Source organism: Coturnix japonica, chromosome 3 (assembly GCF_001577835.2).
Source record: "Coturnix japonica isolate 7356 chromosome 3, Coturnix japonica 2.1, whole genome shotgun sequence".
NCBI lineage: Eukaryota > Metazoa > Chordata > Aves > Galliformes > Phasianidae > Coturnix > Coturnix japonica.
This window is the reverse complement of record NC_029518.1, coordinates 2,338,189-2,351,768: the sequence shown is the minus strand read 5'-3', so window position 1 is coordinate 2,351,768 and position 13,580 is coordinate 2,338,189. Positions and strand designations below refer to the sequence as shown.

Here is a 13,580-nt window from a genome sequence, read left to right as displayed (position 1 = left end):
CCTTCCAGCGTCTGGAAAGGGCAAACCTCTCCGGGGTACTGTCTTTGCCCAGGGACCTGGGTGCACGTGGTGGGTGATGGACAAAAATGGGAATGTCCAATGTGTTCCACAAGGGAATTTGATGTTGGGGGAGTGCATCCAATGATTTCTTGTAGATATATAGGTAGAGTCTCAGAAAATATTTGACGAATGTTCAATTAGGTACAGGACTTAAGATAGAGTGGATTAATGTTAAGGAAACACTTTTTTTCTATATACCTTAATTAGGCATTCTGTAAGCAAGTTTTAAATCTGGACTCTATATCGTGCACTGGCCATGCATGTGTAGAGCACACATGGAAAGAAGTATAAGTCAAAAGGACATCTGCTGTGGTGGCTGGGAAAGGATGAGTGCACCTTGACGTGGGGGACGCCCTACTAGCGCTGCCTTTCTCTACCACCGCTGACATGTTTTCCTTTTTCTGGCAGTTTTGCCATTTTCTCAAAATTAATAAAATAGTAGGTTAGGTTATAGAGTTTTGTTCTCAACTTAAAGATTTGTATGGAATAAATATAAATTGTTGAGAAAAATAAGGTTGCTGATTATTCACAATTATACATATGAGTGTGTATGTATGTATAAACATAATGTAATGATGTAGAATAAGGGCTGGAATGTCATGGTTTAAAAATACAGCTCCTCAGCACACATTCTCTTCCTCAGCTAAACTGCTGTAATTTAGTGAAAGAAATCAGAAATTCTCAGAAGAAACAATTCACAGCGTTACAGTTCTTCAGAGCTTTCCTCACGGATACCTCCAGTTATTTAAATACAAATAAAGATGGGATAAATGTGACTCTAATTGCAGACAGTGCAGCTGAAGAACAACACAAGCCATCACTTAGCCCTTGCTGCACTTCTAATCAGAGCTCCTGCACTAGCATCTGGTGCTTTAAAATACTGCTGCAATAAATGCTGCAGTTATAAACCCAGTATTTCATAGAAGCAGGCAAGATCTTGTAGACAGTGTCTGAGGGGAAAAAGAAAGCTTTCAACTGAGCCCTGTAGTAAAGAATTTCAGGCACACAGAGGTCAGAAAGCAAACCAGACAAGATCCTTCAACCCTGCCTCCTCCACTGTGTTCTCCACCTCTGCTTCCCTTTTTGCCTCTAAGCAAACCTAGAGCACTTCATTTCCTGCCAGAACAGCTGAAAACATCCAAACCCAGGATCACACCACAGAAAATTACTGCAAGCCAGGCCAGCAAGAACTGGAGGAAAGTTAGATCTCAAATACCCACAGCAATTCAAGCAGCAGTCAGTTAGAGTAAATCCTGTTGGCAGGAAGTTTCAGGTTCTGCTGGATCTGCAAGGCAAGTGACCAGCGCTGACTGGGCATTTAGTCGGCACAGCTGTGACAGCAAAGTACTTCTTTCCTCAGCCCTCCCTCCCATCCCGCTCTTCCCTTTCACAAACCACTCAGGACATGTGAGACATCCCATAACCCTGTGCTGGGAGCCTTTTCTCTAAGACACTGTAATGCCTCCCATCTGCTCAGCTTTAACTCAGCTCCCCCAGGCAGACAGGGTAATTTAGGAAAAGCAACAGAATCCCCAGATAAGCATTTAGATGAGAAAGAGTGGATGGGCTGGGTGCCATCCAGCGTGCGAGTGGCAGCTCTATGGAGCAGGCAGCATGGTGAGCTCTATGCCCACTGTAGGCTGCGTCCCAGAAAGCAAGACTTGGGAGCACACAAGTCTAACCCCTCCTGGACTTGCTGTTCAAGCTACCCTGTTTCTAGAGGCAAGTTACAACCCTCAGCTGGTCACATCTGTTTCTGCAGTGCCTTTCTGCACCAAAACACCATCGCTGTGAGCAGGCTGCAGGGCATCAGCATTAGGCCTTGGATTTGGACCAGCACAAGCAACTCAAATGCTGGCTCATCATGTGACATTAACAGAAAATCCCTGGGATGAAGAGCACAATGTGATCTCTAACAGATGAGCTTCTGGGGTACATAGCATTTGCCTTTTCTTCCCATGACCATGCCCAGGCTTACATGGCTTCGTATAGATTCTAGGAGATCCCTTCTGAGCTCACTGCCGCCAGGAGCGATCCAGTCCTTGTGTTTGATTTCAGTCCTTACTTCAAATAGCACATCTACCAAAAAAAGTAAATAAGAAGAGCTCTGAGCAAGTGCAAGCAAAACAAACAGGACTAAGTGACCTAACCTGGCATGTCAGCCATAGCAGTGCTGCTACACAAGGTAATCCTATCAAGTGACACCCGAGTGTTTCCAGGGGTTGAGCATCAGGCAGAACAAGTTGTTGAGAAAAGCAGAGGAAATCTTAGCTAATGCTCAGCCTTGGATCCTGGAGTTGATCTCTGAACAGAAGACACAGAGCACTTCCTCTTTCTCTGTGCACCAATGCAATCACTAGAGGGAGATAGATAGAATTAAAGTTACTTACCCGGAGCTCAGCAAAGTTATGCTGCTTTATACATTGCTGGAGCGTAGATGCAAGTAGATTTGCACGAGGATACTCATATAGAAACAGCTACCAGGCAAAGAAACCAAACCCCAGCATGCCAGAGCTCCCCAGATATCTATAGTGCAGCATATTAACAGCACACAGGGCTCTACCAGACCGTTCAGCCCCTCCAGGGCTCCTCACCCAGGGTTAAATCCTCATGGTGAGATGTCAGGGGTGGTTAGCCCACGGCTGCTATAGGGCTGAGGTGGAGATGGACAGAAAAGATTTTAAAAAAAGAAGAAAAGAATGTATTTGTCATTGAACATCTGACAGCTTGTCAAAGTGGGGCAACATGGAAGAAAGGATTTATGATTATTATTATTTATACTGAATTATGATTGACATGTTAAAGGGTACGTTCTCAAAGCCGCATGTCAAGCAGCCTAATTGCCTTCTCTGCGTTGCCCCTAATGACAAGCTAGGCTACTGCTGCTGGACGAGCTGCTGCATCTGGTAATTTGCACACCATCAGCTGGGCTGGCTGCTTGCTGCCTTGCAGTGTGTAGGCAGGGAGAGGAGCCCTCCTTGCACTGAGTGCTGAGTGGGGGAATTACAGCATCCAGCCAAAGCTGCTTCAGATGTAATGGAAACACTCGATTGTACAGCAGGGTGCTCTCCCTGTAATTTGTTTTTGGGGTTTTTTTAAATTGTTTTAGGGAGAGTGGGGAGAAAAAACAAACTGGGCTTTACTCCAAGGTCACCCGAACAACATCAGCAATGCTTTAACTCCAGTTTCCAGCATGACATGTTTGGCTGGTTGGCTGGTTGGAGCCTGCTTACCAAAACAGGGAGGGCAGAAAGGATACTGTGAGGCTAATGAGCACAGCTGATCCTTGTTTATGACAAACTAATTGTTATCAGGGGTACCTGGGCAATGTATGGGTGCATATATTGGCAAGAAGGTGGAGTGTTTACTCCACTTGGGGGAAACTTGCTGAGTTGTTTAGGGGAGGAAGTGGTACTTCAGGAGTCATTTGGGTCTGGTTTTAATGGTGTGAGGCCCTAGCATGAGGCTTTTGACCTTTCTGTTGTTCCTACTCCTGGTGCCCTTGGTGTGGGGACCTGCACCAGGATTGCTGCATCCTGGCTGTAGAGCTGTGGGGGTGAGTGAGGGGTGGGTACCCTGACCATTCTGGGAGTGGTAATGCATTGGCTGTGTCCCTTAAAGCATTAGTCAGGTAACACTGCTGCTGTTGGAGGTGGGGAGGGGGCTGTGCTGCTTGGAAAAATGAGGTGATGAAGGGGCTGGTGTCAGTGGTCCTTGCTCACCTGTTTCAGGCTGTGCTAGTGCAGATGCTGCTGCTCAGGTCTGCATTGAGGCTGTTTTCTTTATAGGTGTGTAAATCCTGCTCAGAACATCAGGATGCTGAAGCAGGTAAGGCTTAATTCTCACACTAATGTTTCTCTGTCTGTACTACAACTCCCTTCCCACTCCCAGTTTTGCTGGGCACATCAGTCTCTGGTGTGGGAAGCCTGGAGCAGTCACCTGGCTGTGGGATGGGAAGAGGAGGGACAGAGCTGGTATAGAGTGTTGGGATGGGAGGGTTCTGAAGCAGGAGATTTGGCTGCAGCAAGCTGTCTATAGGCAGCAATTAAAGCACAATCCAAACAAACGTGTATGTGTGGAAACAGTTCTTGTTGGAGGGATGGCAGATCTGGGAGCATCCCAAGCTGGTGTGTGCACTTGCACCCTTTGACATCCTTCCCCTGACCTCAGGCCCTGAGGCAGGCACAGCAACGTGTTCTCCTGCTGATGGTGTGTCATGCAAATAGGAGATAGGAGAGCATGAAGGTGGTTTCTGGAAGGAAGGACTGGTCTCTGCTTGGCAGGTGGGGAAGGAGGAGAACTTGAGGTTGTCCATTGTCTTCTAGGGACGGCGTTTCCTTGGATATCAACATATGTGCCCATGAGGAGCTGCCACAGAGTCTTGAAGGGCACGTATGGGGAGTTTTCTCCTCCAGAATATCACAGTGTTTCCCAATTCAACTTGTGGTGTAACTGGACGATCCGGGCAGGCTTCAGGAAGCATATTGTAGTTTATATTCAAGGCTTTATCACACAGGAGGATTGCAGCAGAAATAAAGACAAAATCCTCTTTGAAGGAGTTTCTTCGTTGGTGGAAAACGATGTAGTTTATGCTTGCTGGAAGAAGGAGATGCATGTTTTTGCCACCTTTGCTCAGGCTGTGCATGTTGTGTTGCTGAAGAGGTACTTGCCAAATTGCAGAGACACCCAGTTTAAAGGCAGGTATTACATCTTCCAGTACCAGCAATGCGAATCTCCCTCCAGAGTTGCTTTGATTCCTGAAACTCTCACTCCAAAGCCATCTAAGCAAGACAGGGTTTTCCAGACTGGATGGACAGACCACCATGGAGGCTCTGCAACCTTGATACCTATGGGAAGCCCAGTAAAGCTTGTCCCATCCCAAGGTGTAAGTACACAGTTGCTGGGCATGCCAGCTGCCCGCACACAGGGCTCTGAGCCACAGACAGGGCCAAGGATCTGTCAGGAAGAGGGAGGTGTAGCTCGGGATGCCCAGTTGTTGAGCTGCACCGCCAGCAGAGGAATTGCTCCAGGTTACACACATGGGTTTTCAAGCACGCTTTTGAAAACACCTTTGTTTGGAGCCTTGCAGGTGGTGGAGTCTTCATTGCAGCCCACGGGTGTGAGCTGGGAGAGTGGGCAGTCTGTACTGCACCCCACCCCAAGGCTGGAAGATCTGAGATACCTCCAGTTTACCATTAAGCCAACACGCACGAGTCACATGGACTTGGGTGCTGATTCACAGGCTTCCTCTCCTGGCAGAAGAGGAAGCCAAGAGAGCATCGGTACCACCGTGTCCCAGGGGCTGGGTTTAAGGAAGGATGGAAGCCGTGCCCAGCTCAGCATCCCAGCTGATGGAGCAGCAGGCAGTGATGCTGTTGACCTTGCAAGGGACCTAATGCCCAGCCTGAGCAGCCACTATTATGATGTGGTGAGTTTCTCGCAGCTGCTGCCTGAGAGAGAGCAAAGAAGTTTGGGGGCTTTACCTGTGACTCAGCCTGGGCTGGAAACAACCTACCTCCAGCACATGGAGCTCATGGATCTCTTCCCCCTGGAGAGTTCCAGGGGTGGCATTGAGGAGAAAGTGGTGCTGTGTCCCACATCACCATGGGCCAGCCTCCAGGAGCATTCTCACTTGTGTGCCCAGAGCCATCCTGTCCTGCAGGCCGTCTCTGTGCACCCTGGGAGCCTCCCCACAAGCACCCAAGCTTGCAGCTGTCTGACTGCTGAGGAAACTGAGATGGCCTCACCGTTACCTCCTCCCCATCCATTGGCAGCCCCCAAAATGGGTGCAGTTGTGTCTCCTGGCCACCTTGGCCCTTGGGTGAGAGAGGATGCCCTGGAAGGAGGTGGCCACCAATGGGAAACCCTGGCTCCTGTGAGTGAACCCTCTCCAACCTCCATCCCAAGGCCTTGTGTGGGACCTCCTCAGGCCAAGGACCCCCTGAGTCATGGCTCTGGGGTGACACCAGCTCTGCTGCTACCGGGCATGGCTACTAGTGACAAAATGATTTCTGCCTTGCTCGCTGGGGCAGTTCAGATGCAGAAAAGAGTGGGAAGTCTCCAGGTGGGTGTGGGAGAGCAGAGAAATTCCTCCTTGTGCGCTGCCCACTCTGATCCTCCAGCAGTCCAGAGGAGACAAACAGTGCCAAGAGTCCAGGAGGCTGCTGAGGGTCCAGTATCCAGAGTCATGGAGATGCCAGGACAGCCACAGAAGCACACTGGTAGGTAAAGTGTTTCTTATTTTGGTGTGAGCCATCTTCTCAAGGTAGAACTAATAGGTGAGAGATGCTCCCGCTGGCAGTCCCAGCCTGGCAAGTGTGGCCCTGGTTGCTGGGGTCTTGGCTAAACCTCTTCTGGAAGCAACAGCTCACAGTTCCAGCCCCCAGAGGCTGGTAGAGAAGCTGGATCCTGGGCTCAGCTCCAGTCCCAGAGTAGGGAGTTGAGTCTGGGGGTTGAAACCACAGGGATCCTGCAGCAGTGGAGGATTTGGAATAGGGTATCTGTGTCCTGGGGTATACACTGGTCACTGATTGTGTTTCTTCTCTGTTCACAATGTACCAGAGCTGGGACTGCCCTGGGTGATGGAGTACTTCCCTGTTAGGAGCTGCCATGCCATCTTGCAGGATAGGTTTGGGGTGTTCTACCTCCCTTTGTATGGTGACATCCATACCAACATCTGGTGCAACTGGACCATTTGGGCAGGCCCCCAGAAGCACGTTGTCATCTACATTCAGGGGTTCCAGAGCAGTGAAGGCTGTGGTAAGAACCAGGACAAGATCATTTTCCAAGGGGTCCTTTCACGTGTGGAAACTAAGGTCGTGTATGCCTGTCACAGCCAAGGTACGCTGATCTTTGCTGCACAAGCCACTGCGGTCCACGTGCTACTGCTGTTAAGAAATGACCCTCTAAGCAGCAAATACAAACATTTTGAAGGACGGTATTATGTATTTGGAGACTATGAAGCTGTGAGTTCTTCAAGTGGTGCTGTAGCTCCCCAGGAGCCCCTGCAGGAAACCTCTAAAGGAAAGAGCTGGAGGAAGGGGATAACACAAGGTTTGCAGCCCCTGATGAGGGCATCCCTGAGCCCATCTGCTCCATCTACTGCAGGTAAGATCCAGGCCGAGGTGGTCAGCTCAGAGGACAGGGAGGCGTTGGCCCTTGATCTTGTGAAAGATGCTTGGCTTGGTGCAGACCTGAGTGAGCATGGTGAGCTGCAGGGTGAAACAGAGATGGAAAGAAGCCTTACATATGGTGGCACTAAGGGGAGGGAACATGATGAAGATGTGTTGGAGGCTCCATCAGGAGGAGGTGCTGGGCCTGAAGCAGAGCTGCCTGCCTTGGAGGTTACAGAGGGGGATGTAGAGCTGGTGCCTGCTCTGGTCAGCACAGCCTCACCCTACTCAGCTGATGTCCCTGCCTCGGAGGTGATGCCTCAGGGTGACAGAGGTGTGTCTTCTGGAGATGTGCTGTCACCAGGACAGGAGCATGAAGATCTCTTTGGTAAGTTGTTTTTTGGGTTGTCTGGGACTGAAGTGGTGCTCAGTGTTGTTCAATACCCATTTCTAGAGAAGCAGCACTCTGCAGAGGTCTTGTTTGAAGATGTTGCTGTTGCATTCAGTTGGCACCCAGTTCTACCACATCCAAGATGGTGGGGTGGGCATAGGGTTACATGTTGTTTCATGCATATCTATGAGCCAGTGCTCCTCTTAACAGAGAGAGACTGGCTCATAATCCCAGGGGTCTGAGTTACTTGTGTAGGAGCAGCCTTTCCTCCACAGCTTACACCAGAATCAGGCTATGTGTGCCCATCTTGGTATGAAACCTTGCTGGTGTTCTTCTTGTGAACTGACACACCCAATGTGTGTTTTGCCCCAGGAGGCAGAGATCAGTGGCCGCTCTCTATCTCTCTTCTTTTCTCTGTCAGATCTGGCTTCAGTTCTGGCATCTCTGAAGAATGGTACAGCACTGCAGTCCCTGCACCACCCCGGAGGTAAGCAATGCAAAGGCTTGAGCATATCTTAAAGCACAGCCCTAACCTTGGTGCTGTACATGGCCATCCTTTGCCCATCAACTTTATGAGAGTGGAGGGCACTCCACTGGTGACCATCTGGAAAGTACTTTGCACTTACCCTGGAGAAACTGGAGTTCATATGCAAAAATCTGGCATAAATGCTGGGATGCTGGAGCTACACTATTGCTCAATGGCTGTTAAATACTGCTTTTGTGACGGATTCTATCCTCACTTAAATACATGTGCACGATGTCTCAGGAATGCCTGGTTCCTCAGCTTTGCTTTTCAGACTAAGGAGAAAAACTTGCTTATGAGAGTGTCAGCAACTAAGCAGAGTTGGGTTTGTATGTATAGCAAGCCACAGCAATGGCTTGTGAAAAAGAATCAGTATAGAAGGGGACTGATCTTTGAACAGGACTGATGAATGAACAGGCTTTAAACAACAGATTTTGGTAAGTGTATGTCAGCCTACATTTAACCAGCTGTTTGTGCTGATTCCAAATAGAGAGGGGTGAGAGATGGAGGGCATCTAGGATATCACAAACAATGGTGGTACCTGTTAGGAACGTAATTGCTGAGGAAGTTGGAATGCAGTGGAATGAAGGTTAATGCTTTGTGTCCTCTGTTCAGAGATCAACTCCAGGATCCAAGGCTGAGCACTAGCTAAGATTTCCTCTGCTTTTCTCAACAACTTGTTCTGCCTGATGCTCAACCCCTGGAAACACTCGGGTGTCACTTGATAGGATTACCTTGTGTAGCAGCACTGCTATGGCTGACATGCCGGGTTAGGTCACTTAGTCCTGTTTGTTTTGCTTGCACTTGCTCAGAGCTCTTCTTATTTACTTTTTTTGGTAGATGTGCTATTTGAAGTAAGGACTGAAATCAAACACAAGGACTGGATCGCTCCTGGCGGCAGTGAGCTCAGAAGGGATCTCCTAGAATCTATACGAAGCCATGTAAGCCTGGGCATGGTCATGGGAAGAAAAGGCAAATGCTATGTACCCCAGAAGCTCATCTGTTAGAGATCACATTGTGCTCTTCATCCCAGGGATTTTCTGTTAATGTCACATGATGAGCCAGCATTTGAGTTGCTTGTGCTGGTCCAAATCCAAGGCCTAATGCTGATGCCCTGCAGCCTGCTCACAGCGATGGTGTTTTGGTGCAGAAAGGCACTGCAGAAACAGATGTGACCAGCTGAGGGTTGTAACTTGCCTCTAGAAACAGGGTAGCTTGAACAGCAAGTCCAGGAGGGGTTAGACTTGTGTGCTCCCAAGTCTTGCTTTCTGGGACGCAGCCTACAGTGGGCATAGAGCTCACCATGCTGCCTGCTCCATAGAGCTGCCACTCGCACGCTGGATGGCACCCAGCCCATCCACTCTTTCTCATCTAAATGCTTATCTGGGGATTCTGTTGCTTTTCCTAAATTACCCTGTCTGCCTGGGGGAGCTGAGTTAAAGCTGAGCAGATGGGAGGCATTACAGTGTCTTAGAGAAAAGGCTCCCAGCACAGGGTTATGGGATGTCTCACATGTCCTGAGTGGTTTGTGAAAGGGAAGAGCGGGATGGGAGGGAGGGCTGAGGAAAGAAGTACTTTGCTGTCACAGCTGTGCCGACTAAATGCCCAGTCAGCGCTGGTCACTTGCCTTGCAGATCCAGCAGAACCTGAAACTCCCTGCCAACAGAGTCAACGAAATCAAGTTGAAGGAAGCCAAGAGGTATGCTTGTTGATATGCCACCTTCTTGATAGGCACCTCTGTTACCTGTGGTGCTCCTTGGATATTGGCTTCTTTCTCCTCCAGTAAAGCTGTCTCTTGTCACAAATTCCCTTTGCAAGAGCCTGCAGCACTGTGGCCACCTGCTAATGAGTGGAAGGGCTGTTGCAGCATTGCTTGGCCGTAGTGCCTTCTTCCTGTCTCACCCTGGGCTCTTCCTGCCCACAGGACGAGCAATGCCAGTCTGCTGCTCACCTACTGGCTCCACCTGAAGCCAGAGATGAGAAATACGTCCCTGCTGCTGCACTCCCAGCTGGGGGAGCTGCTCAGTGCTCCGGTGGGAGCAGGGAAGCTGCAACTCGTCTCTCTGCTGGTGGAAGGTGGGTGCTGTGGTCTGGTAGCAGGGCCTTTTTGTGCTGAGCCTAATGTGACTTGGATCCTGTTTCCCATCAGATGTGAATGAGTGCAGCTCGGGGGTCAGCCTGTGTGGGGAGGAGGCAGAGTGCTTCAATGGTGTGGGCACCTACCTGTGCCGCTGCAAGAAGGGCTACAAGGACCATTCTCCCACCAAGTCTGGCACCCTGTGTGTCCGTAGTTCCCAGTCAGGTAGGTGACACAGTGATGTCCTCGTACTTCTGCATGTCTCATGGTGATGGTACTGAGGAGGTGTATGGTTGTGTATGCAGAATTAGCACCAACACTGCATATATGAGTCTCTTGTGCAGCAGTCTCAGCAACCACTGGCTCATCAGAGTGCTCCAGTTTAGCAGTTCTGGCCATGTCTTTGCTATTGCACATTACACTGCGTGCTTACAAATGACTCTGCAACTGGCACCATGGCTTTAGGAAGGGGGGAGATCTGTGTCAATGCAAGGCAGTTCCCAGGTAGCTGTTCTTGTAAGGGGAGGAAAAATAAACAAAAAACAAGCACTTCCTGCTCTGGCTTCAAGAGCTTCTCGGGATTTGTGCTCAGATGTATGTGGGCTGGAGGTCAATGTGGTCCCTTCTGAAGCTGGGGGGCAGGTATGTAGATCAGGTGGTGAGCCTTGCTCTTGGAGTACAAATGGTCTTCTTGTCCTGTGCTTCTTGATCTACTTTCAGAGGTGAGCCTAGATGGCCATCCAAGGGCTGGCCTGCATCAGTTAACTGACTCAGGCTAAAATCCTGCTGCTTCTTCAGTGCAATTAAGCACATCCCCTCCCACAAGCTCCTGTAAGCTGAATGTGAGCTTGCAGGCTAATTGCATTTCTCATTTGTTCTCTCAGCCCCAAATTCATTAACCCGTTATGCCATCAAAGCCTACCCAGACTGGTTAAGTATAGCATTAACGTAATGTTTTATAAATGCATATTTATCTCTGGGGTCCCTGTGTGCCTGGAGGGATGGTGTCAGCAGTTACCAGCCTCTATGTGGTTCCATGTGAGTTCAGGAATGGCTCTGCTGGGGAACCCATCTCCTGTGGGGCTGGCCCTCTGTCTAAACATTTCTTTGGGGCGGTGGTTTGGGGGTGTTGGCAGAGCATCTCTAACTCAGGCTCTGACTCTTCTGACAGGGTTCGGCTTCCTGCTCCGCCATGGTGACATGCTGGTGGGGGCGGCCATCATGGCCAGCCTGGCATTGCTGGTGGCTGCTGGCACCTTGTGCTGGGCAAAATGGCAGAGACGACGTGCAGGCAGGGCCCTGGGGCCTGAGGAGCCACCAGAGCCAGCTGCAGAGGAGCCGCCAGTGATGGAGCTGCGGGACTTGGGGGACTGCCTGCGTCTCGACCCCTTCCAGCTGAAGCTGCGGGCCAGGCCCCCTGAGTGGCTCTGGGGGGCTCGGGCACATCATGGCCAGGCCTACAGCGTCTTCCTGGAGCAGTCAGCCCCGCTGTAGGGCTGCCCTCATTACCTGTGCGCTTAGTGCTGACTGTGCAGTCTCACCTTGCGTTTTATGGACCACCACTGTCCCCCAGCCTCTCTCATTTTTGTCACTTATTGGTTTATTTTAAATGCTTGTTTCCCTTTGGAATCAAATGCTCTTTATATTCTCTTCCCCCTTTTCCTGCTTGAGATTTGTGCAGAACTGTTGCCGTATAATAATTAACACCTTTCTTTTAAAAAATAATGAAGGAAAAAAATAAATGTTTCAGTGCTTGATTTGGGAAGTTAAAGATTAGCCTTGTCCCTGTGCTCAGGTGTGCTGCTTTCCTCTGCCCATTGCATACAGCCCCATTGGAGCCAGTGCTGGTCGAGGAGCGCGCCAGACTCAACTTCAAGGTCTCAGAGATGCTACTGGCATTCCTGAGGAATGGATCCAGCACTTTATAGTGCCTATGTGCATCCTGATTGCTGAGATGCCAGCTGCAAAGAGCACCAACCATCGCTGCATCCACCTGGCTGGCAATACGGTGCAGTTGTATCTCCATTCCTGGGCTTGTAACTTCCTTATCTTTCCATGCCGAGGCTTTTAATACGTAGTTTGAATAACCTTTTTCTTTTTGGGAAGCGCGTGGGTGCGTGGCGGCAGATGTCCCACTGGAGGGCACTGTCGGCTACTGAAAACCCAGCGCAGGCTGCTCCGATCAGCTGAGCTGGCCCAGAGATGGGGCTGCCAGATGTGGGACGACGCTGCGAGCAGCCCTCGGAGCAGCTCACGGGCCATCTCTTTGTATTTGCTGACCTACTTTCTCTGACTCGTTCTGCAGATGCGGAGGCTGAAGAACCCGTGCTCCAATCACAGTCTCATTCAAAAGATGGGGTGCTGGTGGGACCCCTGCCTGCAGGATGAAGCCCCCAGCCCCAGCTTTGGTTTGGTGCACAACAGGCAGAGATGCAGCTCTCAAATATGCTTTGCTTGTAGCTTCATTAGCTGTACATATGGTCAACAGGCAAACCACATGTAGAAAACACTCAGTGAAAGCTAAGTATGCCATGAATAGCAGAGAACTGAATGCTAGCATCTCCCTGGGAGGAAGATAAGTGTGTGTAATCTTCCATCATAAAGGAGGAAAGCATCAATGTGTCTGTATTTGCACAGCTTGTGCTCGTGTTCCCTGCTGAGGCTGAAGAGCGCAGTGGGGCAAAGACAACATTGCACTTGCTATTGGAAATAAACTTTCTCAGCCTCGTGAGAATTGGGCTGTAAAAGCTGGGGAGGATGAAGATCAGTCTTTCCTGCCCTGTCCACATCCCATAGCCTTGCACTGAGCCCATCTCCTTTCTCCTTGCAACTCATCCTGAAACCAACCAGGGCCTGGGAAGGATTTAGCAGAGAACCTTCTCCCCTCCTCCCTTCTCGGCTCTGCTAAGGAGCCCTTCAGGCTGGGTGTGCAGGTGTCTGTGCTCTCCCACCTGTGTGGTGGGGAAGCCTAAGGTGCAAAGCTCCCTGTGTGTGGTATTGTGGAGGTGTTTGGCACAAGGTGGTTCCTGGTTGTGTTCCTTGACATGCCTGCTTAAGGAATGTTTTTTTGTTGGTTTTTTTTCCCCCAAATTAACAAACACAGCTTATTAATGCAAATTTGATGTTTTCTAAAAATTAGAAATGCTCAGATTATTAGTTCAGCAAAATGCAAAGTGCATCTATTTGGTTCTTTCCATAGATCACCTTCTTTTGTAAGTTTAAATTCCTTCAGTTTAAAATATTGTGAAGAAATTATATGTATACTTTATGTATAGAACTATTTATATACATACACATATGTACACACAACTGTACTTTATAGTCATAAACACCCATTACTTAGCTATTTATATTATATACACATGGCATGAACACACTCAGTGAAGAGTTGGTGCAGGCTGAAATCATTCCATCAGG

At 49.5% G+C, this 13,580-nt stretch overlaps 1 protein-coding gene across 1 annotated transcript; it reads left to right on the top strand.

Moving 5' to 3' along the window:
• The first annotated feature begins 3,060 nt into the window (after positions 1-3,060).
• On the top strand, positions 3,061-11,939 carry LOC107310709. Its single transcript, XM_015856597.2, has 10 exons — positions 3,061-3,616; positions 3,849-3,888; positions 4,386-6,281; positions 6,622-7,560; positions 7,985-8,050; positions 8,927-9,027; positions 9,721-9,785; positions 10,011-10,162; positions 10,236-10,388; positions 11,335-11,939. Exons 1-10 carry the CDS (start codon positions 3,521-3,523, stop codon positions 11,655-11,657), a joined length of 3,831 nt encoding a protein of 1,276 aa, XP_015712083.2. The 5' UTR covers positions 3,061-3,520; the 3' UTR covers positions 11,658-11,939.
• Positions 11,940-13,580: the final 1,641 nt, after the last annotated feature.

Coding starts and splice junctions, on each gene's coding strand:
- LOC107310709 (XM_015856597.2), top strand. CDS start 3,521: ATGAGGCTTTTGACCTTTCTGTTGTTCCTACTCCTGGTGCCCTTGGTG. Junction 8,051..8,926: donor GTCCCTGCACCACCCCGGAG/GTAAGCAATGCA, acceptor TTTTTTTGGTAG/ATGTGCTATTTGAAGTAAGG. Junction 9,786..10,010: donor AAGTTGAAGGAAGCCAAGAG/GTATGCTTGTTG, acceptor TCCTGCCCACAG/GACGAGCAATGCCAGTCTGC.